The following is a 25,548-nucleotide window of genomic DNA, read 5'->3' as shown; positions in this document are numbered from 1 at the left end:
AACTGGTGACCCGTTTAACTGGTCACCGTCTTCAATTCTGCAGGCGTTTAAAACTGTAAAACTTTAATAAAAATTCTTACTTTTCTTTATTTTAGCTGTTGATATGTTTGGATAATACAATGATCTTTTTTCTGTATGCCTTATTAACAAAAACAAGATTAATAACAGCATTGAATATTGTTCATCTCTCATTTCTCATTTTGTTGTAAATATCTGTATCATATTTGTACATAAATTGTATATTTGTATTATTATTATTAGTAGTAGTAGTAGCATTATCTATCTTACCTAATTTTTTACTACTGTAATGTGTGTGTATCTGATCCTTATTTATAAGTATTTTACTTAATTATACACTTATTTAACGTTTGTTCTTTCTTTTTTGCCTTTGTTAAACGTTTTATTCTTATATTTGTGATATTTTTCTTAAGTGGTTGTAACAAAAGCAATTTCCCCCTGGGATTAATAAAGGAATTCTGATTCTGATTTTTAGTAACACACAATTAAAATATTGGTGCTATTTCCAGTGAAATAATAAACATATACAGTGAACATAATTCGTTTAAAAATACAGAGGATTTTTTTTTTTAACAAACTTTTGAACTACAACATGGTCAGTTAAGCTAACAGTACGAAATACGAAAATAATAAATAAGCGAATAAACTTTTTCTCTACATACATTGATGGTTTAACCATTTTCCATACAAATAATCAAAATATATAATATAATTAATATATTTAAAAAAAATAAAATGTGTAATTTATTTTTTTTTAAATAATATAAAATAAAAAAGACCGTAATTTATTGATTTGTCAATCACTTATTGCTTCTTCTTTAATCCTGAACAGGAAGCCAAAATTTACATGTGGGGCAGTTTATGGGAAAGTATGTTTCTCATTTTCCCCCTTTTAAGGTAACTAATACGTTACTACAAGAATACGCTGACGCAGCCGGAAGTGATTCACCATTTATAACAGATGGCGGTTGATTCACAACACCGTCCTTCCTCATGTAAATGAACGGCTGTCCTCTACAGTTGTGCTGCCAGGACTTCTTCTTGCCCAATGAGTAAGTTAGCATTTTGCTAACTATTTATTTCGACATCTGAATTCAGCGTGTAAACAGCTTTTTGTCACTCTACGCATTAGCGTAACATGTTTAAACTCCCGTAGTTACTACGTGAACGTAGCAGCAACGTCAACTTTCGTAACCGTTGCGTGTTTTCACTTAGTGAAACTAATTAAAATAAATCAATAAATGATGATGTCACATGGAAAAATATAGACCAAAAGCGAAAACTACACCAGTACAAACAACTGAGTGAATGAGTTAGTCAGGTCTTATATAGAGAGGCTGACGTGTTTGAAGAGGGTGTAGCTGTTTAGTGTGTACGTTAAACAGTGTGAGGCCAGTTTACGGATCTTCTGTCCCTCCTCTCCAGCTCGGTGAGTACAGACCATTAGACCTCTGTTTCCCACTATCAGAAGGGCTCAGTTGGACTGGGTTGAGGCAGACGGAGCAGGGACTCACACACACACACACACACACTACTGTTACTGCAGCTTTCAGCACAGATCCTGTCTGTAGATTATGTGTCATTTAATGTTAAAACAGGTGGCATTGGTAACCCTTTCTGTTTGGATTGTAGAGTTAACCTGTCTAATGGGACTTGCAGTGCTTGTTGTTAACTATTGCTGATATTCATAATCTGTTTTATTCTATGGCTAACTTTTTATCACAGCACAATTGTGATGATCACATTATCAACATATTGTGAATAATTTCTTATACCTAAATGTGTGTGAACATGTTCAGGTGACATTCCTGAGACTTGAGTGTATCACATCAAGGGAGACGTTCCATTGTTCCTTTGTGTTGCTGTATCAACACCCTGGTTTACATGATAAGTCAAATGGGAGTTGTGAGCATCAGCCATCCTATCGCCAGCAATATGCTGGGGTTCAGGGGTGAATAACCCAATAAGTTATTTGTACTGCTTGAAGTTTGTATGGAGTCTTGTTCCTACAGCCATGCTGGCAGTATGCTTGGAGAGCAGCATACTTTCCTCAAATCAGAACTAGCCTTTTCATACTCTTGGAAATCTCAATCTCGTTCATTTCTCACACATGAGGATCAAAAGTCAAGAGGGATAAACTGGCCATGGCTGACAGCGAGTCTGACAGAGATTTTGATTATTTTTCCTGTTGGAGCATTGATTCCTTGAAAGAATTTTTGCGAAAACATGGCATCGGCATCAGAAAGACAGAGTTAGCTGCCAAAGCTAATGCTGCACACGAGCTAAAAATTCAGGTTTTTCCTGGCTTTTCAAACTTGAGTGAAACCCTCATCCGCCTGGCCATATTGTGCATTTCCTTCATATTTGTAAACTGAATTAAAATATTAGCTTCGTTAAAATAACCATGGACCTGGTTCGCGAATGGTGTACGTCGGCAATTTACCTTTTCAAAGTGAGAACTAATACTGTCCTTTTCACACTCAGAAATCTTGCTTGTCCCATCAATACACCTTTTCCCGTGACGTCAACACTTGACCTAGCAACGCGCGCCGCCATTTCAAGAGGGGTATGCTTTTGCTTGACAGCTGCTCGTGACCGCTGACAACACGGTGGAAATCTTGCAGTCTGGCAGATTTTTATCATAGAACTCCCAAATCCTGCGCAGTATTTGGCTGTCATAACCGCGCCTGGCTGAACGAAAATATATTATTTTACAGAATACCAACAGAAAAAGGCCAGAAACGGAAAGTATGGATCCAAACACTGAGGCGAACCAACGACGACGGAACTACATGGAGCCCAAAATCAAAGCGGTCGTATGTTTGCAGTAGACATTTCATTAATGGTAGCTTTTGTATTTTGGGGATCTTATTTCTTCCTGACTGATTTTATGACATTGATTATAAATTAGCCTACATTTAAATTGTAATTTATTCAGTAATGATGACTGAAATGTCTATGGCTAGTTAGCTAGCTAGGGCTAGGCCTAACTAGAGGGCTTTTAACCGGGATTACACCTAAATATGATGCTTTACGAATATAATTTTTGTCATCATTTTTGACATTCTTAACGTCACTTAACAAATCGGAATAGAGTTCTGAACAGAGCATGTCGGTTGTTGGCATTCGCGTGAGTTGTGCCATTAATCTTAACGCATGGTAACAGGCAAGGGCTGACTGGCATACAAGGTGGGCCGCTGGGTCGGGCCACGAGAAAGAGAAAAAGAAAGGGGGAATAAACATACCTGTCAAGTATCCCGTTTTGGCTGGGAAACTCGTATTTTACCCCTCTTACCCGCCATTGTCCCGTATTAGTAATTATCTCGTATTTTAATGTAATAATAATTAAAAGATAAACAAATAAAAACATTCCTGTGCTTTACTAAACTGAAAGCTGTCACTAGCCTCGTGGGAACTGCTACCTGAAATGGCCTGAGTGGCAGTTCTCGCGAGATTAGTGCCAGCAGCAGGAACAAACCAGGAAACAACTGAGAACAGAGATGGATGGATGTAAGAAGACGTTCCGGTGAGAAAAAAACAAAGAAGTCGTGTAAATATCTTGGAAATTGGCACAGAGAGTTTACCTTCCTAAAGAGCAGCAGGATGGGACACAGTTACACGTTCTGTAAGATTAGTAACTGAGATTTTTGTCCGCGGGAAATAGCGGTTGTCAAGCATAAGCATACCCCTCTTAAAATGGCGGTGGGCATTGCTAGGTCAAGTGTCCCGGAAGCTGACGTCACCACGAAAAGGTGTATAATAATCATAATAAATTTGAATTATTAGCGCTTTTTAAAAACTCCAAGACACTTTACAGTTGTTAAAACAACTACACAAGTCAAAAAAGAATCTAACAATAATAAAGGTTAATACAGAAAATACATAAAAATCATAAGTTAAAAGCTTGTAGAAGGAGTGTGAAAGCAGAGGAGGTCTGTTGCTTTGATACTGCTTCTCGCAAAGTGCTCGGATCTGTGCACCATTCCCCAGTGGAGTCCATATCCCGCCTGCTGGAGATCCAGGTAGTTTTCATGCACCAGGGGTCCCCTGTGTAGAAGCGAGGGGACTGCCCTCGCTTCCACACTGCTCCTCAGCTGCTTCCATCGGTTTTTAAAAGTGCTCCGATCAGTGGAAAGCCATGGCTCACCCATGTCCGAATATGTTTGTCATTCCCGGGTAGAGTCTGAATTGACCTTTTGTGTATTTTTTCCTGTCATTGTGTTTGGTATTTTGTGCATTTACTTCAGTTGCCCATGTCTGCTCTATATGGAGGGCAGATGTTTGTTATTCCCAGTGAGTAGTGTCACACATTAGTTACTAAGGATACATAAAGATGAACATTTTACTGTGCTTGTTTTGTAATGTTTGAAAGGTTTTATGAACTTGGTGAAATGAACTGCAATTTGCTCCAGTGTGATCATCCCAGTGATGACCTGCCACTCATGTACTTTAAACTCAGTATATGTCACATGTACTTTAAACTCAGTATATGTCACATGTACTTTAAACTCAGTATATGTCACATGTACTTTAAACTCAGTATATGTCACATGTACTTTAAACTCAGTATATGTCACATGTACTTTAAACTCAGTATATGTCACATGTACTTTAAACTCAGTATATGTCACATGTACTTTAAACTCAGTATATGTCACATGTACTTTAAACTCAGAATAAAACGATAATGCATGAGCTACACAGAATCTGCTTTTTCCTGCATCTAGTGAAAATTTCACATCATGTTATTTTTGCACATTCAGGGGAAGTTACACAATTCTTGCGAATATATATTTTTACATAGAAACTGAAACTTTCAAATGAAGTACTACAACTTAAATAAACTTTACTTTTATACATTAGTTCATTCTCTTTTGTATAGCAAAAAAAGGCAACAATCTAAATGAGTAAATTTCAAGGTATTATGCATTTTGTAACTTAAAATTACATATAATCATACCTATAATTATACATTTGGTAGCTTGAATGTTTACTTGCACCAATTTTGCCTCAACAATTTAGGATAAATACAGGGCTTTAAATATGTCTCTACACAGTGTGTCTCATTTTAGAAATGGTTAGTCTAGTATTTGCAGTGAGTTCTATTCTCCAAAATTTGAATCGAAATACAAAAAAATAAAAAATAATTGTGCGCCCCACCTTAACTTTACACTGTTGATTTAAAAAAAAAAAAAAAAAAAAAAAAAAAAATTCTCTGCCAAAATAGATATTAATTTCCAAAGTAAATATTTGCCAGTCTCTTCTCCAAACATGGTAACACCCTGTATTATCTACACTTCCTGTATGGTTCCTGTTACTACTATTTTAAATGGAATTCATTTGTGAGTCAAATATAAAACAAAGCAAGTTCATTAATCCATCCATTTGTTTATTCCATAAACTGTCGAGTCGGGAATTTAGCTTTTTCCCCAGCAAACACAAAGTGAAAGCAAGTGCACCACCTGGACACGTCTACAGTTCATTACAGTTGTTTTATCATTAATTTAGTACAATTATGTTCTAGCACCAGTGCTTTATTTGATCAGGTGAGAAGAAATAAAAATACAATTGTTAAAAAAAATGCAGTTTGATAATATTCAAGATAGAGATGATGATCCACCTTCCTCTTTTCCAGCCCTGCTGCTTTTAGTGTCTTTTCGTCTGTTTTAGTTATTTTGAAGCCAAGGTTTACTGTGTTACATATAGGGTTGGATATGGACCAAAATTCTTATCTCTATCCTCAAAATTGCTGTACAGAAAATAAATAACAATATTTTTAACTCAATAAAGTCTTACCAGAAAGACAATTCTGGGTTAAATTTGCTGATGTGAAATATCACACAGGCACATTTATTAACAAAGAGCTGCCCAATATGTGCTGCTTTTGGCTAGTTTTTCTTTTCACTTAGGGTGATCCAAATTTTTTTTAATTCCCTATGTTAGAACCCTGTATTTGGCTCCATATCTGGCCAAAATATTTGGGTCCAAATTGTATTTAAATTTCTCCATACTATAACATAGCGAGCCAAATAAAAAAAGGCATAGTTGAACGTTTTGTGGTTTTGTTCTACTGAAACTTGCGTAAAAATGTTCCTTAGAAAGTCCAGCAACCGCTGTGGCTTTGTTGACATCACAAAAATGTTCCTGTGCTGTTTGACAACTTGGACTAAGGGTTTCCATTTCCATCATGCTGGTGGTGACAAAACCACTGATCTGCTTGATAAAGGGTGGAATCAATGAACCTCTAGTCTAAAACATCTCCTTTTTTCTTCCAAATCGCTTCCTAAATCATCTTCTGGATGCCAAAACCTAATCCAAGGTTTTCATCTGAAACTTTTTTTTTTTTTCCATGGACCATGCTAATGCTCACAACACTATTTTTATGGTAGTCCTGTAAAATTTATATTTTATAGAAGGGTAATGAAAACAAGTCTTGCCTCAAGGACACAACCCATTTTGTATACCATCTCAGAAATTTTTCTGATTGCACCTTTATTGAAAACGTCAATCTTTCCACAATGTAAATGTTGTGTATAATTTTGTACCAATCATCTAATGTTGGGGCATCTGGTTGTAACCAATTCTTAGTTAAAGGCCTTCTATTCTCCCTCAAGCAATATTCTCATTAGATAAATGTATTTGTCATACTGTGGCTCCCAAATACAATGCAAAAACATCAAATGGAATGATGGAGGCATCTCCAGAATATATGGTAATGATTGGCTTCAGTTGAACCACATAGCCTCCAACAGTTTGTACCAACGTTTTGATGTTTCTTTAGGGCAGGGGAAAGAAAAGAAAAAATCTCATGATGTTTTTCCACCCAAATTCCCTCCAGCTGTGTGAATGAGTAGTTTTCCATTGCAATTTACAAATATTCTCCCATTCTTCTTCAGATATGAGCATTCCTCCTTCCCTTTCCCATTTACTTTTAAAATGCACAGTGTTTGCTTTGAGGAGCGCCGTAAGCCTTTGTATATTCTGGATATTATTCCACGTCCACTCCCAGATACATAGGTCATGATAATATTTAGTTTGACACTCTCCACTTGACCTGATCCCCTAGCCATGATCTCATTCCACCAATGTTGTATCTGTAAATACATAAAGACATCTTTGTTGTCCAATTAGTATTCCTTCCTGCACATATCAAAACTTTTAACAACTCCCTTGTATTAAAAAACAGTAAGCCGTTTCCCTGAAATCATCCATATTTATGACCTGTTTCTGTTAAAATCTGCATCGTCTCACTCTATCCTGGTGTTGTTTGTGCAAGTCTGTGGGTTGGCGATTTAGATAATTGATATTTTCTTGTATACGCTTTTTAAGTGATGAGGATTAGGAAATTGTTTTCCCTGTTATTACGCTTAGGAAGCATCCCATACTATGGTAGGGGAGGACTTTTCTCTTTAAAGAACATTTCTATCGGATTTTGTAATTCTTTTTTTCAATATCCACAGTGTTGTTTTTGAATTGTTTAGGTTTGTTGGTGAGGGGTCAGATATATCAATCTTTCCTCAATCATACGACCTGATTCTAGATCTGTCTTTTTTGAACTTGATGAAATAATCTATTCTAGAATGCAAACAAATTCTAGAGCAGATCAAACAGACAAATTCTAGCTCGATTGTTTCTGTCGTTCTCGGAGCGTTTCCAATCAAAGCCTGGAGCGATTAGTCGCACCGTGAACACAAGCGCTCTCGGAGCTGATCAAACACAGGAGGTAAAGGCGATGATGTAGAGCACATGGTATTGTGGGTGGTCAAGAGAGCCGACGACGACACAAAAAACACGGCTTTAAGACCACCAAAAGCGCGGTAACTTGTTGCTGCTCCATTGTTGAATGTCGTGAAAGAACAATAAACGGAGAAAGCAGAATCTCTGCGCACTCTTAAGGTGGGCATACATTGTGCGATTTCTTTCAATTGTTGTGCGATTCATGTTCTCACACTATACGGACCGACACTCTGACACAACCTGACTGCTTACACTGTAAGTTCATACACGACACATTGGGGCCTTGTTTCCGGACATTTTGCTTAAAAATTAGAAGAAGAAGAACTCTGAAGCGTTGCCATTAAAACAGAAGAAGAAGAAGAACCCGGAAGTGGATAGACACGTGATGCTCAGCAAAAAAAGCTTCAAAAAAGAGAAGGCGGCAATGTGCGTGGACCAGGAATTGTCAGAGTAGACGTGGACACTACGGTTTGTCAGCAGTCCTACGGTGTTCACGCATATGCGGTGACAGAGTTTGAGGTAAGCCGGTTACTGGCACTGCTTCACGAGGAGCGACTAGGATTTCAAACAGGTTTGATTTTCTTGCGACCATACGATTGCTGATCGGGAGCTGGTTGTGAGGTGTTAATCTCTTCTCGTGACCCCATGTATACTACACGATGCACGATTTAGCTGAAACTCGGCCCGATCCCAAAAATAGACGGACGAGTGAAAAATCGGCTCATTGCATGCCCTTCTTTTAGTGCTTGCTTTGACCCATTCTTCTGCCTAGAGAAGTCTCTACTCCAGTAACGGCGCCCTCGAGTGGTTAACTCATGCAACTGCACCAGAAGCTGTTTGGTGCAAATAAGAGGTTGCATTCTGAATGCAAACCAAGCCAAAACAAGGTGATAAAATCATCACCTGTCCTCCACCTATTCGAACAGAGTCTGTGACTAAACTGGTGTGAAAGCACCGAAGTCTGCCTGTCCCACATCCACATCTTGCCCATATCCATCTGTTCGAGTTCGTTCAAATCACGTTTGTTAAGTTTGAAGGACAGTTTATTTCCAACTGTTGGAGGAGAAAAACCTTTAATTTGTCACGTGTGGAATTTTTTTTACTTAATTGCAGTAGTTTTGTGTTCAACTCTTGCTAGTACACATCACTGCTCCCTGTTGGCAAAACACATTCAAATTTAAGTTTCAATGACGAATGGATATTAACTGCAATAAACCTGTTGATGCATGAAGCGAGAATGCAGTTTTTGACATGCACACCCATGATCTAAAGTCAATAATTAAGCTAACAACTAGTAGCTGTAACATATCTGGTATGTCTGCTCTATTCAGACCTGCAGGGGTGTGACCTTTGACGAGGAGACACAGATGAATGTTTTTCAAAATACAGCACCAGCCTGTCTATTACCAACACACATGTTCATTAACACTTAATTCACCTTTGGTCAACATACTCATGACTTTGCCAGGCCATGTCTGCATTAGGAGTATGACGATATCTTGATACGGCGATATATCGCAATATCCTTTTCGCACAATCGATTATCGATATGCTCGTGCTAAGTATCGATTTTTTTTTTTTTCATAACATTTTCTGCATTTTCACTAAAATGTGTAGCTAGGTCTTCACAGAAATTTTGTCACTGTTTGTTGATGGAACCAATATATTATTTACTGGATTATTGCACTATAATGGTGTCACTGGTTAAAAAAAAAAAAGCCTATTTTTTCTTTACAGAAAGCACTATTGGAGATACTTATTCGTTTACATTGGTATGTAAGGTTCCCACCCCTAGTCTGCAAACATAAATACATTGAGTTGCTCTCCTTTGATTGGCTAAGCTGTTTGTGCTAGAGAACAGTTGAAGATCAGTACCTGATTTACAGCCTGTTGTAAAGGCATTGTTTGGGAATTGGGAGCTGATGAGAGGCTGGTTCTGTAACCGTTGGAGAGGAATTTAATCTGTTAAAGGTTGCACAACCTGCTGGACAATGGTTTCCAGTAGAGATGCAGGAGATTCTCTGAAGAAATACCATGATGTAAGATATTCATCAACAAGGAAAAAGGCCTGCTTTACTCAGGGACTGATTTCTGATAATCTGATTTAGAAATCCCATTCTCAAAAACCTTGCCTTTCATTCAGGGCCTTGTGCAACGCTCTTCACTCCTTGATACGAGGCCATTTTTTGAGTCTAAAAACTGCTTGGTAATATAATTTCTGTGAGGAAGTAGGTTATGTACATGTGATTGTTCACACAGCTTTTTTTCATTTGGTGTTTTTTCTGTACTTTTTTTGTATATTGAAATACAATTTAAATTTAGCTATTTACATGTTAATGAAATAAATTCAAATTTAACCCAATAATCCCACACAAATTTATTTAAACCGGCATTCAAAAAAGTGTCGCCAGTTTCATGTGTTTAAATATCTCAATGTAAACCAATGCGTCACTTTATTTGTATTTTGGTTTTAGAACAACCTGTCGAGGACAAATTAATTTGACGACAGGTTTGACTTAATGTTCTTTAATGCAGACTGTTTTAGTGTTGCTTATGCCAGACAGTAGTCGTGTCTTTTACAAACATTGTTGGCATCTTTTTGAATATCAATTCAAGAGAAGAAAGCTGTCCTGTAAAGTCTGCACAGAAATATAATTGAAGTTTGATTCCTCTTTACTGATTTTACTTTTTTTTTTGAAACTGTAATCCTGTGCTTTAAGAGGTGGAAAAAGGTTTTGTGGTTGTTAAAGTTCTATGAAGACAGATATGTTGCAAAATAAGAGAACTTGTAGAATGTGATGCGAGAACTTCAAGGAAACTTGTAAGTAAAAATGTTTTTTAAATAAAAAATCCACACATTTTTTTTCACAAATGATGGGGAAAAATGTAAAGCTTAGAGTTAAAATTTAAACCCAAAGAAAATATGCACACATGCTTAGGGGTGTGTATTGCCAGGCATCTGGTGATACGATTCGTATCCCGATACATAGGTTGCGATACGGTACGATATATCCCGATTATAAAGTATAAGGCAATTTATATATATATATATATATATATATATATATATATATATATATATATATATATGACTAGAAACAATTAATCTGGAAATGTGTACACCTTCACGTATGAAATATATTTTATTAGCATATTTTACACTCAAAACATTGGCTTTAACATGCCATGTGCCAACAACCTAAAATAAAAGATAACATGCAATCTGTGGCTTTTAACTTTAGTGCAACATGACTGAGGTATATGCCTAAGAACAACAAATAAATGCAGAAAGTTAGTTATTTCTTTTAAAATTTTGTTGAAAAAACACAAGTTGGTCAACATGCCCATGTTTCAGCACTTCTTTCTGCAGATACAGAGTCTCCTGCAGTGGAAAAGACTTTCCTGGTTAAATAAAGGTTAAAAAAAAATAATATATATATATATATATATATATATATTTTATAAAAATAAATCGATATGGATGCATTTAGAATAGATCCGAGAATTGTGCGCCGTAATATCACAATATATCACCGAATTTTTTTCAACAGCACATGATTGTGTGATCTGAATATAAAGTTACCAAAAAAATATTCACAAATGTGTAGACTGATATTTACACAAATTAAATGACGGCTGTAAACTTGTAATCCAACATTTACTTGCATGTGTGTTTTTTTAAATACTGGTGCCAATTAATTGTCCTTTACAACCACAACTCTGCGGTTACAACTTCTCGAATCTGCCGTTTCAGATGCACAAACCTCTTTTCTCACGTGAATCTGCATTGCTTGAGTTTTGCAACACATTTTGCGAGACAAGTTTGTACATGTAGAAATGCTCAAGGGTCTTTTCCCATCATTTCTGACATAAAATTAATTTCACATGGGTGTGGAATCTTTGAAGTTCTCACATCACATTGGACAAACTCTCCTGTTTGGCCACATATCTACCATAGCAGTTTCGGTGACAGCTACAGTTTCACTTTGATGAATCATCTTCATGTTTTCCCAGCCACATCAGTTCATGACATTCTCCGAGTGTTTGTCATATACGACCTTTGTTTAATGTCAGATGACTTCTGCATTCTGTGGTAATGGATTTTATACCGAACTGTTTTTCTTTGATGACATTTTACAGGAAATACCTCCAGATTAATGGACGAGAATGGCCCGGATATCTCTAGAGTGTTCCAGCTCTTTACCAGGGATCCCCCTCAGTGTCCTGTCAGTGCCTATGGAGAATAAATACAAATGTCAGCAGTGTCTCCAGGTCCTGAGGAAGCCTGTCCAGGCTCAGTGTGGTCACCGCTTCTGTGTTCACTGCTTCAAGCAGCTCACCAGGTAGACCGGGGGTCCCTCAGACCTTCAACCGTGTGAAATGACGCTCCTCCCCTTCCCATTTACACCCCTCCCCTCCTCCGCCTTCAACACACCCTGTGTTCCTATCCTATGCTCGCCTTTGGAATTTTCTTTGCATCCAAGATCAGTCACTTACTGCAGACTCATCCCTCACATGACTGGAGGCTAATACTGGTGTCAGTGCATCACAAGGATCTGGCTATGCTGAGTCATTCACAAGGTGTCCACTGTTTTCTGTTCTTTACTCACTGGTATTTCATTAACCCATGAGATGTCTGCTGTTGTATCGCATTATGTTTTAATGTGGGGGGAAAACATTAAGCATAATGTCACAGAAAACATTGAATATGAAAATAAACACACAATGAAGCAAAAGTAATATCAACTCTAGCTGCCATCTCTAAAAAATGACAGACAAGCTGTTTGAGTCAGGACTTTGGATGATACTTCAAACCTCCTAAAGACCTTTGATACCGTTTCTTGCTGATCAGTAAAACTTCTTCTTTATTCTGTAATCAGTCTCGAGGTCAATGATTTGTTTAACAGTAATCAAAGTTACTGTTTGTTTATAACAGTGACTGATTTAAGTTCCCCTGCTTTTCTGGCTCTACCAGTAATGACTTTTGTCTTTCAATATCTGTGGACTATGCATTAATCTCCTAACATTTTTGTGCAAAAATGTTAAAAAAAAAAAAAAAAAAGGTACATTTGATGTAAAATATAAACAAAAACAAATGAGTCTGAAATAAAAAAAAAAAGCAAATGTCTTTATATGTATTTTCTCTGTATTTTAATTAGCAGATCAAACTGATAGTTTCTGACTTAATGAAACCAGTTACACATTCCTTAATTTGTACAATTTTACACAGAAAATTCTAGGTTTTTTTTTTGTCAATAACAACTTTCCAAAGTGATTTAAAAAAACAGTGAACCATTGATCAGACCTGGTAGTATTAAACTGGAACAGTCTGAGACTAAAACACACTTTAATAATCAATATGATAAAGCTCAGTTTTTTTGGAATGTGACTTGTTTGTAAGTCAGGGACTGTCTGTAGTTTTATCCCTGCACGGCAACAAAAACATTTCATTTAAATCCAAACGTCACTATTTGTGTGCTCTTTTGCTTTTGTGTGTTGTTTATGTGATTGTTCTCAGTCTCTTCAAAGTAGTTGTGGTTTTTCTCGCTGCACCACTGGCACAAGCAAGCGTCTGTTTCCCTGCTGTAGCATTGACTTATCGATTCATGGCTCAGCACTTGTTTCGGTCATGGATCAGCAGAAATATCTCTGCTGACTGTTAGTGCCAAACCTTTTTTTGTTTGTTTTCTCTGTAAAGTCACCAACCTGTTTTGTTTGTTAGCTCTGGCCCAAAGCCATGTGAGGCCTGCCGACTAGAAGAGATATACGAGGAGCCCATTTCCATTCTTAACAGTAACGAGGTAAGCTTGAGGGTCCAAGTGAAGGTAGAAAAATGACGCTCAGTCCCATCTAGAACAGGCAGATGGGGTTTCCCCTCACCACATGGTGTAAAACACGTTGAATCACCGTTTTTATGACGTTCTAAAGCCTTTGCATCTGTTTCCGACCAGGCGTTTTCAGACAATGCCGCAGGACGGGAAATTGCAAGTCTTCCAGCCAGGTGTGTGAACCATGGCTGCAGCTGGACAGGATCCATGAAAGAGTACGAGGTAAAGTAGAACAGTGGTTCTCAAACATTTTAGGCTCAAGTACCCCCTTTTCTCTTACTTCTGAATCCAAGTACCCCCTTATGTCTGACTGCTACATTTCGCACATGATTTTCTGTATTGATGGAATGAATGAGTGACAACACGCGTTTTAAAGAATTTCATTTTGTATTATTATTATTATTTATCTTATTTTGTGTGTTTTTGTTGTCATTTTTGGATCTTGTTGGTATTATTTAAATGACACTCAGTGTGTGTGTTTTTGGTGTTGTTTGGTTGGTCCTTATGTAGTTTTGTATGTTTCTTTTTTTGTGTGTGTCTTTGTCGTTTTGTATGTTGCTGGTAATAGTAAGTATTTTGTCTCTCTTAGTGTTTTTGGTGTCATTTTGTGTAATTTGTTGTCGTTTATCTGTTCTTTTTATTATTCAGTATATTTTTCTCTTATTTTTTGTGTTTTTGTTGTAGTTTTGCGAGTTGTTGGACAGTATTTAGTGTGATTGTCGTTTTTAATGGAAAAAAAAACATTATAAAACACCATATTTTTAATGCTTTCATTTATTAATTTTCCCCTCACTCTTATTCAAGTACCCCCTGTATTGCTGTGCTGTCGCGTACCCCCATTTGAGAAACACTGAAGTAGAAACTTCCAACCTGTGATGTGAATATGTAGGCAGAACTTGTGCAAACCCCACCCACTACAAAATGTGAAGCCCACTCAGTCACAAAGGCCAGTGTGTAACTCAATACTGTGCATTCTTCCCCTGAAGCCGTCAGCTCTCAGTATGGTGAACAATATGTTTCTTTTTGCATTCATTGCCACAGCAGCCTAATCAGGAAGTGAAGCGGGCTGGGAAGTCCCTACGAGCTCATAGATCACTTATCAACAACAGCTCAGTGGAAAGTACCAGATTAACTTTGAATAAGGGGATGTACGGTATTTCATGAGATATGTTCTCTTTAAATACCTTAAATATAGTCTAAAAAAAAAAAAAGGATGTAGATTTAAAATAAATAACCATATTTCACCATGACCCGCCTAGACATTTATCAAGCAAAAAAAAAAAAAAAAAAGAAGCAAATGACAGACTACGAACTACATAATTTAAAAAAATACATAAAAATTACAAAAAATACTACAATTCATGTCAGCATTCAGAAGAATTGTTGTTTTGTTTATTTTTCTGTTATTATTGTCATCGTCTTACATGTTCTTGGAGTCATTATGTGTATCACATGTTTGGAATCATTTTTGTCGTCTTCTTTTATATTTTTACATCATTATGTGTATTTATTTTTGTTGTCAGATTGTGTTTTTGGAGTCATTATTTTTATATATACATTTTTGTGTAATATTTTTTATGTTTTGCCCTATTAATGTTTTATGTTGTTTTGTGTATTATTTATTTATCTTTTTGTCATTTTCTTTGTTTTTGGAGTCATTTTGTACATTAGCGCGAGGGCCACATGTCATCCCCGGGCCACCAGTTGCCCGAGGATGACGTATGGTGACAAACTCTTTTTCTGTTTTTACAAGACAGGATTTGGTTTAATTCATTAATTTTTATTTTTTTGTAAGAGAAGCTGTTGGAAGTAGAAATAGGTCGCTATCAGCCCTGAAAGGCTCGCAGAACAACAAGCTAATGAGCGTTCATGAGCTTAGTTCAATGAACTATAATATTAACACTGAAATAATTGTGTATTACATAGGAAACAGGGCCTGCTGGGGGGATTTTTGGCCCTATGGTCAAAGTTATTGCAAACCACTGATGTATATTGATCTATGCTAATGCTAACGTTTGCCATCTCTCATTTTACATATTATTTTTTTTCATTTCTCTTCACCTTATTTTACAAATAGCTGCATAAGTGACACATTTACCATATTTTCCGGTAAATCACCCCTAAAAAACGTTTGCAAGATTATAAAATGTATTTATTATCTCAAAGAAAGTATATAAAGCGCTTATTTCATCAGTAGCTTGGCATTGAAAATAAAAATGTGAGCATTTAAAGTGAAATATGTTTCATCTTTCAGATGTTTCTATTCTGATAGCTCATTATTAGTAATTATTAAAAATATGATACATGAGTTAATGATTAATTATGCCTCTTTTTTTGTTTTGTTTTTTTAAATCAGTCACAGTCAATTTTATAAAACATCAAACACTTCTCAGGATTAGGAGAAAAAATCTTTTGTTTTTAACTGACGACAAGATATATCCTCTGATTTCATTTAAAACCATGAAAGGATTTTTAACATCTGAGGTTCTGGGTTTGATGAAAGGCAATGTTTACAATCAGTTTAAAGCAGGAAACCACACATTCTTTGTGTGTGTGTGTGCCTTTAGTTCACCAGTTTTAATGCAAATCTCTAAAAGCTAAGGTGTGGCAGACAATAAATGCCCTGTAGGGTTTTATATCGTGCTATAATTTTGATTTCTAAACCTCGAAAGCCTAACAGCAGCTGGGCTCTTATGTATGAAACAAAACAAATAAAAGTGCTGTTGTTTTGAATAATAACAGCGAATCGCCCTCTTTTATTTTCAGGCTCAACATGAAAGCTGTTGTGAGTTCGAGCGAGTTCGCTGCGAGGCCTGCCAGAGCTTCATCCTCCGCACGGAGAAGGAACGACACTATGAGAGAGAGTGTGAGGAGAGGACCCTCAACTGCAAGTACTGCAAGGTCACGTTCACCTTCAAAGACATCAAGGTGAGCAAGGAAGTCATGTGCAGAAAAAACAAATACATGCTCGTTCTGAATGAAGGGACACAAAACAAATGGGGTGTTTTATGTGTTTCAGGCCCACGACGAGATCTGCCAGAAGTTTCCTTTGCAATGTAAAAACTGTGGAAAAAAGAAGATCGCCAGAGAGAAGGTTTGTACTTTTTTTAAATCTTTGAACAAAATCTAAATCTAGGTGTACACACACAAAGTAAAACAGTAAACAAAAGTAACACTGTGTGCATATCATCATTGAAACAGAAAGCACCACAGTAGGTTTCTGTCTGAGCTCCTAAGTTTTTATTTGGAGTCAAAATGCACACATTCACTTTCACTGAGTTCTTTTGGTTTCTTTTAGTTTGTTTAATGAATCCCAAGTCGAGTGCTCTCCAAAGTCTATCTGTGCTGATGTTTATCTACTAAAGTTCATTGACCTTACACGTCCTTCACTGCAGTGTTTCTCAGACTGGGGTATGCAATGGCACTATAGGGGGTACTAGAGAGAGAGAGAGAGAGTAAAATTATGGGGCTTTATAATGTTTATTTTTAGTTAAAAATGATGATCCCACTGAATATTACCAACAACTCAAAACAACAACAAAAACGCACAAATTAAGAAAAATAATATACAGAATAATTAAAAAAAAAAAAAGACCAGACAAACAACAACAAAAACACACAAATTAAGATAAAAAATATACAAAATAATAAAAAAAAGAACAGACAAACAACAAAAAAATACACAAAATGATGATAGAAATGGTCCTGATTAGAATATGAATTGAAAATACAAAGGTCAGTCTTGGTCCCACATCAGAAGTGAAATGACCGTAAATGATTAAAAACTATAGAAATACATCTATTCAGGAGGCTCTAAATATCGTTTCATTCCCATATTTACAAAACGAGATTCTCGTTCATTATATCATTATGGTCTATCGTGGTTTTTTCATAGAATTCTGAGCAAATTGTTGTAGTCGGACATAAGGGGGGTACTTCGATTCAAAAGTAAGTGAAAGAGGGTACTTGGTGTGCTGTGGGAATCTATTCAATTTCACCTAATTGTTCTAAAAATCATTTTTGAAAACACATTCATTATTGTCTGTAAATGTCATTATGCTGCTGTGAGCCCCTCCCCATCCCAAAGCGCACAGCAGCTGCAGGTCAGAGCGGAGAGGAGACCCCCAAATAAAGCTACCCTAATTTGTGATATTTATAAAAAATCTCATAAAAATACACAATAAAAACAACAAAAAATAATGAAAAAGATCAACACACAACTGCCAGTCAGTTCTCATCGTTCATGTTAACAAACTAGATTTGGTTCATTCTTGAACATCACGTCCCTCAAATCTGACACTCTTTAACGTTTAACAATACACAACAAAATGTAATTATATAAATGTATTGTATATTTATTTATTATTATTATTATTGATAATCCTAAATGTATAGATATTTTATAACTATAAGATTGTTAATTGCACTTTTTATTCAAAAGAAGTAATATGAAAGATCATAAAAACTTTATTTGTGTTTGTATTTGATTCCTCTTCAAAACACTTTGATAATAATGACTGCGTATTGTTAATATAGGCTATAAAATGTCTTTTTTTTTTTTAATGAAAAGATGTTGATAAAGGTTGAAGAACACTGCTCTGCTGAATCTGATACAGCTATTTTGTCTGTTCATCCTTTAGATGAATGATCATAACAAGTCCTGTGCCAAATCAAAGAGCGCCTGTCCATACAGTGAGGTCGGCTGCAAATATGTGGTACGTATGGTCAATTCAACCAGACAAGTGAATAAATGTACGCCTTTATCTCAACATTTGTGTCTGTCCACTCATGTCCAACATAGAACCACATGCCCCCACAGTCATATGATAAACTGCTGGATGGACACATTATTCGTGTCCATCAACGAATAATAAGATCTCATGCCACTTTGTTGTTGTAGATCTATTTCCTGATTGTCAGATATTTGATGATTATCTCCCTTTTTCTTTTTTTTTAAAGTACATACTTCTAAGACCTACTTCAAGCTGCTAGTGAACAGAAATGCCTTAGTTTGAACATGTTAATCCCAGCGTCTTACATTAGTTCATAGTGTACCCTTGCATAATAATGCTAAACTACTGCAGCCAGCAAAAGGCTTAAGAAACAGTCAAGAAGGAGGTTTATTGTCACTTATCCAACCTTGGGTGTGATTATGTGTTTTAATATTTATGTGTAACCCTGCATGGACTGGCCAGCTGTCCAGGGCGTTCCCTGAATAAGAGGAAAAGGCACCAGTGCTGAAGCAGCTTTAAAGGATCAATGATTCCCTCTTTATGAAATAAGACTCACACGTCATTGTTATATTTTTTGTTAATTAACCTAAAATTAAAAGCAAGACAATATTTATATTGTGAAATTTTTATTTTCAACAGCTTTACAAACGTGTTTAACTGCTTAACCAACCGACTTCCTGTTAAGCTTCTTGTCTTACACAGTAAGAGGGCGTGGCTCAGTTTGAAATATGAGGTTGTTTACTCTGACGCACCAATCAGATTTGAACCCTGACTAGTAGACTATTGAAGTGCCTGTCACACGACTACACAATAGAATGAATGGCTTTAGAGGATTATAATCATATCTTTTTTATCCTCCTAGCTTTTATTGTTTGGTGTGTGAACAGGTGTGTGTGCTTTACTGTAGACCAGATGTTCTCAACTGGTGGGTTGGAACCCAGATACAGTATGTGTTGTTGTCCTGTTTTTACAGCACTCTTTGCATTTCCATTGACAAAAAAAAATGGATCATGTGCTTTTATTTTGAAGGAGATTCCATTTATTCCTACTTCTAGCATTCAGAAGCAGTAATTTGAGACTTTAAATATTGAATATTGTATGTTTTGTTTTGAAAAAATGGGTTTATTTCACACCATCTTTTGTGAAAAACAGTGATATTAGGGTACCTGACCAACATTACAGTGTGTTTTTTTCTCTTCTCTCGCAGGTGGAGAACGGAAAGTTCACCGACCACGAGCACAACAGCACCATGGAGCACCTGCGCCTGCTGCTGCCTATGGTGCTGTCCATGGGGGGCACACGAACAGAGACCCCCAGTGTCGGGGAATGGCAGGAGGATTCAGGTCTGGGTCTGTACCGGGCTCCTGAAGAGGGGGGCGGGGCTTTAGCATCCACACAAACCATCAACTTGGATAAAAAAGTGAGTTCAAGTGGGATGTTTTTTCATTTTTTCTAATCAGGTTTGATTTATGTCCTAAAGCTACAGCAGCATAACTACAGAAAATGGCTGCATCAGCCCGGATTACAATCTATAGTATGGAGCTGGTTTCATGGAGGTGTCTTAAAGGGTACCTGTAGTGGAAATGTATATGGCAAAAAAGTGTTTAAAAAAAAACCAGTTTATACCTTGGGGCGTATACTATGGGGAGCCGCCATTTTGGTCAGGATATGATGCACTTTCGTTGATTTATGTACGCTGTTGCTAGGCAACAGTGTTCCACTGGTCTAAAGTTTTTGAACAATGTCAGAGTTAAAGACAATGGTTGCTATAACAACAAGAGGAAAAACCCAGCAGAAACATTTCTTTTGCGTCTCTAATCTTAATAACGAAACTAAGTCGGAGTTACCCAGACGTTTGCTAATATCGGTATGGGATACACAATTAAACGTATCCGTTCGGACGAAATTCGGTGATATGCGAGGACTGCTTCAAGCCGAGCTGCTATGAGAGGAATCTGCGGGCTAAGCTAATGGGCTAATTCCTTCACAGAAAATCTCAATGCAGCTTGTAAACGTACTTGTTCAGAGCACTACTACGTTTCTGCTTACAGGGAATACTATGGGTAGCTGTCATGGCACTAACCACACCCCCACCAGATTGTTTTCTCTTATTTGGCTAAATGGTGAACTCTGTCAGGAGAACCTACCTGTTCGTTAGAGCGCCATCAGGTGCTGCTCCTCGGAGGTAGTGAGTGCATCCTCCAGTCGATGAACAGATATCCTTTCAGGCAGCTTTCAATGCAGTTGCCAACACCTAACTACTCAGCCATGGCTCGTTTCTGCTGCTAACAGCTCTGTTTGTTTGGCTAATTCTGCATGCTGAGTGGGTGCAGGAAGGCACACATGGAGCAGGTAGTTGGTGAGAAAGGTGAAGTTTAATCCTCTCCTAACAAACAACCTCGATGCTGCACTTTTATCACCAAAGGAGAGGATACACATGGCTGCTGCTTAGCGCTGAGAGCTAACAGAAAAGCTACACTTCCCACAATGTAAACACACCTGTTACGCCCGCTACCTCCCACAATGCACCATTTATTTAAAGCGACAGATCATAATGTCGGCTCTCCACTGTTTATGCCCCAAGATATAAAATCGTTCTAAAAAATCCTTTTAATGTGTTTTTTTTGTTTATGTTTTTTTAAAAGGTGCACATATTTTGTTATTGGGAATAAATTAAACCAGGGGTGTCCAAACGCGGTCCTGGAGGGCCGGTGGTCAATGGGTCCTTGCTCAAACAGGGCTGAGAGGCTCGTTAGCAGACTTCCTGCAAAGCTGCTTCAGGAGTGTTGGCGCAGGGACACAAAGAAAACCTGGTGGACCAGCGGCTCTCCAGGACCGCGTTTGTTTGTTTTTTAGAACTTCTTTTTATTTTTTCAAAGTAGACAACTGGTACATTTTCAAACACAATTTTCTAACTTATTACATTTTCTAAAATTCTTACAGCATGTTGTGATTGACAGATCGTAACAATTAGATTTCAATAAGAGCAGATCTGAGCATATTTCAGCCACAAATACATTACTTTAGTAGTGATGTTATTCATAAAGGCAACCAGGTGAGGATAAAGAAAGGGAGGGATACAAAACAAAACAAAAAATATAAAAATAAAATAAAATAAAAAAAACCAAGAACCCGGTTCGGATCATTTTATTGCAGGTTTCCATCCAGTAACAAATATTTCTTTCTGGAGTCTTAAACCATACGTGATTTTCTCCATGTGGTCAGTTTTTCAGTCCACATATTTTATGTGTAATACATTTAATTGCTGCTGTTGTCAGGACACACATTTCTTTTGCTACATACATCGCGGACCTGTAGTGGGTGGGTCAAGGACAGCTGGACAGCTAATAATACTTAATGTCTCTCATGTTGGACTTGTCTTTTATTTTGAAAGAAACTTTTCTTTTGACAGGCATGCTGTGAAATGCATGTTGCACAGGAAAATATACAGATTAAGATTATAAATGTGTGTTTTCAACAGCTGTTTTTGGAAAACTACATTTGGTTTGTTGAATTCTTTAAAAAAAAAGTGGTTCGTGATTTAATGATAGTGGCAAAATGTGTTGAGAACCCCTGTTTTAAAGCTTTGTATAATTTCTGTTTTTTTTTTTTTGCAAGGTGACTGCGTTAGAAAACATCGTGTGCGTCCTGAATCGAGAAGTGGAACGCAGCTCGGTCACGATCGAGGCGTTCTCGCACCAACACCGTTTGGACCAGGACAAGATCGAAAACCTGTCCAACAAAGTGCGTCAGCTGGAGAGGACGCTGGCCATGAGGGACCTGCAGCTGTCCGAGACCGAGCAGGTGGTGCGAGAACTGCAGTTCTGCACCTTCGACGGAGTGTTCGTGTGGAAGATCTCGGACTTCGCCCGACGCAGGCAGGACGCCGTGGGCGGCCGAGCACCTGCAATGTTCTCACCGGGTGAGTGGGGGAACGTGTAGGTTGGGATTGTAGATTTGAGGTGATGGATCACACCCCATCATGACATGTTTTTTTTCTCTTCTCCCTCTAAAGCTTTTTACTCCAGCAAATACGGATACAAGATGTGTCTACGGCTGTATTTAAATGGTGACGGCACCGGGCGGGGGACGCACCTATCGCTCTTCTTTGTGGTCATGAGGGGAAAATGTGACGCTTTGCTCAAATGGCCTTTTGGTCAGAAGGTAGGAGACACCAGGACCTACTGTACATACTGTACAGGGTTCTTACAGCTTTATACTAAACTCAATTAAAGACTTTTTAATTCCATTTGAAGTTAAATTTAAGACTAACTTCACAGTAAACACAATAGAGGAAAAAATGCATTTACATAGTGAGGGTCCATTTTTTTTACAGTGTAGACATGCAACTGTTGGCCCCCAAAGTAAACACACAAAAATACACAAAATGACAAAAAAACAGACTAAAATAATAAAAATCACTCAAAACACACAAGACGAATACAAAAATAGACAGAAATCTATGAAACAACAAAAATATTTACAAATTCATTAGACAGGTAACTTTTGTTAAATTTACATTTCTCCATGTTTATAAAAGTTGCTACAAGCAGGACACAATGTTACGGTAAATTATGTAATTTTTTTTTTAAATGAATGTTACTATTTATTTTGAAATGTGAGAGTAATTACAATCATAAAATCCTACTTATTATGAGTTAAAATGTAAGACTTTTTAAACATTGCTTTAAGGCATTTTTAGGCCTTATTTTTCGATTCACAAAGTATCTTTTGTTTTTAACCATATACAGTAAACCATTCTAAGACAAAACCATCACAGTAAACACAGTTACTCTGTATAAACAAGCCAGCACTGCTCACCCTTAAAGTGATGCCATGTCTTACTGAATCCATATATTCCATCAAAAGTGGTCTCAAAATCTTCCTAAGACATTCAAAAATCTTCTGTAAATAAATAAATAAAATGTAACGTCCTATTTGCAGGAATAAAGCAGCTCCGCCCTGATTAATTTTGACTTTTTTTTTTTTTTTAGCTCTGTGAGGCTGACTGTCATTAAAAATCCTCATTTTTAGATTAATGTTGTAAATCTATGATGAAATCAGCCGCTTTCTGCTTCATTTTTGCAGCAGTACCGTACATGAACTGCTGGGAGCAGTGTCGCTTCCCCATTTAACATTGTGAAAAAGAATTACGCCACAGAAGAAGAACCAAGTCACATGACTCGAGGGCCAAAAAAACAACAAATGAATACATATATATTTATTTATTTAGTACAATTACTGTGTTTCATGGCACTTAAAATAATTGTATATTATATTAAGAATTGTATGTTTTCAACTTTCCACTAATAGGTAATTACAATTATAACTTAATATGAATTTGAATTAAAAAAAATATGATGCTATTGTAATCTTAATAGAATTGTAATTGAGTTAAAATAATTCACCTTGTAATTGTAATTGGTATGAAAATTTGATAAAAACTGTCTATTACAATTTAATCAAACACAAAACAAGGGAATAATGTCACAGTTTCTATGGCTTACACAATAAAATATGTTTCATATCAAGTGTCTAACCATTTTTTTACCGTGTAAAGAAAAAGTAAAAACGACATAAAAAAGGCTCAGACACTCACAACAAAAACTAAATTGGATGATAAATAACGGCTGATTTAAGTCAAAACCGACCCGTTATCATAAGAGATGCTAACAGAAAGCTAACACAACAGGACGGTCATGTTTTATGAGGTTATTTATTAAAGGCTCAGTAATCGTGATTGATTTAATTTGAGCTTTAGTAATTGGGAACATAATTGTAATTGACTTTCAGGGGGGAAAAAATTATTGTAATTGGAAAAAATGTCAGTCGTCGTAATCATGATTGACTTGTAATCGAACATGGATAACTGAAGAGTTAAAATTGTCATTTTAAACATGTAATTGACTCCAACCCCGTTAATACCGTGTACTGACGGTCCCTCTCAGGTGACGCTGATGCTTCTGGATCAGAACAATCGCGAACACATCATCGACGCCTTCAGACCCGACGTCACCTCCACATCCTTCCAGCGTCCCATCAGTGAGATGAACATCGCCAGCGGCTGCCCGCTCTTCTGTCCTCTGGCCAAACTGGCGGGAAAAAGTCCGTATCTGCGAGACGACACCATTTTCATCAAAGCCATCGTTGACCTGACCGGCTTATAAGGTGCAAACTGTGGAAGTAGCACCATGGCCTTTAAACTGCTAAACCTATTCATCAAATTACCTATTTAGTCATAAATAACTATGATAATTATATCTAAATAATAGCAAATAATACACTTTATAATAAAATCTATATATATATTATATTATATAAAATGCAAGTTTAAAGTAGGCATAGATAAGATGCATCAGCTCGTTCTTGCTGAAGTTAGATTCTTTCTACTCAATACTGGAAACTATTTAAATCTAATAGGCAATACGCATATTGCATTTATTATAGAATATCTTGCTCTACTTTGGCTGTGTGTGTAATTCCTTTATTTTTGTATTTAACCGACATGGTCATGTCTAATAATACACACCAACATTTGAACAAAGAACCAAAAGGGGAAAAGTATCGGTTTGTCTCGTTGTTCGGCTGATTGAAATGAAAATATATTGTTTTAACTAACGATAGCATTTATAATCTTCTTTATTGCTACTTCTAATATTAGGGGTTATATGTTGATTATTTAACAATTCCTGTAGTGATAATCTTCCATAGTGTGCTGCTACCAGGTTGTGGGGGGGGCGGGGTTAGGCGTGGTGCCAGCAACGCCCTCCTCCTTAAACCATCATTTAACAACAAGCAGTCATACTGTATGCCCCTAGTGGATAAGTAAGCAGGTAATCATTATCATTTTACAGTAAATATGCTTCATATATGGAGTGAAAATGTCAACTTTAAACTATTATTAAAAACCTACATCTTTTATATTGTGTGTAAAACATTAACAGCGTATAAAATATGTTTCTACTGTAATGTTTAACTGGGGTTTGGTACATATTTCGTGACATTTTAAATAGTTACAACAATCAAAAAATAAATGTTTAAAAGAAAAAAACCCAACATGCTTGTTTCCGACTGTTTTCTGACCATTTTAGAAGAAAGAAAAGCAGCAGATTAATGATGCAGATGTGCAACGGTTCCCAACCTGGGGTGCATCAAACAGTTATGTTTGCAGAGAACACATATATACATTATTATTCATTTTCTACATCAAAATATGTTTTTATAAGCCTGTT

At 36.8% G+C, this 25,548-nt stretch overlaps 1 protein-coding gene across 3 annotated transcripts; it reads left to right on the top strand.

Moving 5' to 3' along the window:
* Nucleotides 1-951: 951 nt before the first annotated feature.
* Nucleotides 952-25,372, top strand: traf2b (Tnf receptor-associated factor 2b). Of its 3 annotated transcripts, none has more exons than XM_028462959.1 (11): nt 952-1,070; nt 11,896-12,098; nt 13,478-13,556; nt 13,707-13,805; nt 16,350-16,511; nt 16,603-16,677; nt 18,224-18,298; nt 19,524-19,736; nt 21,935-22,238; nt 22,332-22,480; nt 24,265-25,372. In XM_028462959.1, exons 2-11 carry the CDS (start codon nt 11,923-11,925, stop codon nt 24,481-24,483), a joined length of 1,551 nt encoding a protein of 516 aa, XP_028318760.1. In that variant the 5' UTR covers nt 952-1,070; nt 11,896-11,922; the 3' UTR covers nt 24,484-25,372. The 3 variants fall into 3 exon arrangements, with proteins under 3 accessions (XP_028318760.1, XP_028318761.1, XP_028318762.1); XM_028462960.1 differs by lacking the exon at nt 952-1,070 and adding an exon at nt 1,145-1,447; XM_028462961.1 differs by lacking the exon at nt 952-1,070 and adding an exon at nt 9,523-9,794.
* Nucleotides 25,373-25,548: the final 176 nt, after the last annotated feature.

The sequence above is a fragment of the Gouania willdenowi genome, chromosome 12 (assembly GCF_900634775.1).
Source record: "Gouania willdenowi chromosome 12, fGouWil2.1, whole genome shotgun sequence".
NCBI lineage: Eukaryota > Metazoa > Chordata > Actinopteri > Blenniiformes > Gobiesocidae > Gouania > Gouania willdenowi.
Note: the sequence above shows the minus strand (reverse complement) of the source record. Positions and strands in the feature narration are given on the sequence as shown.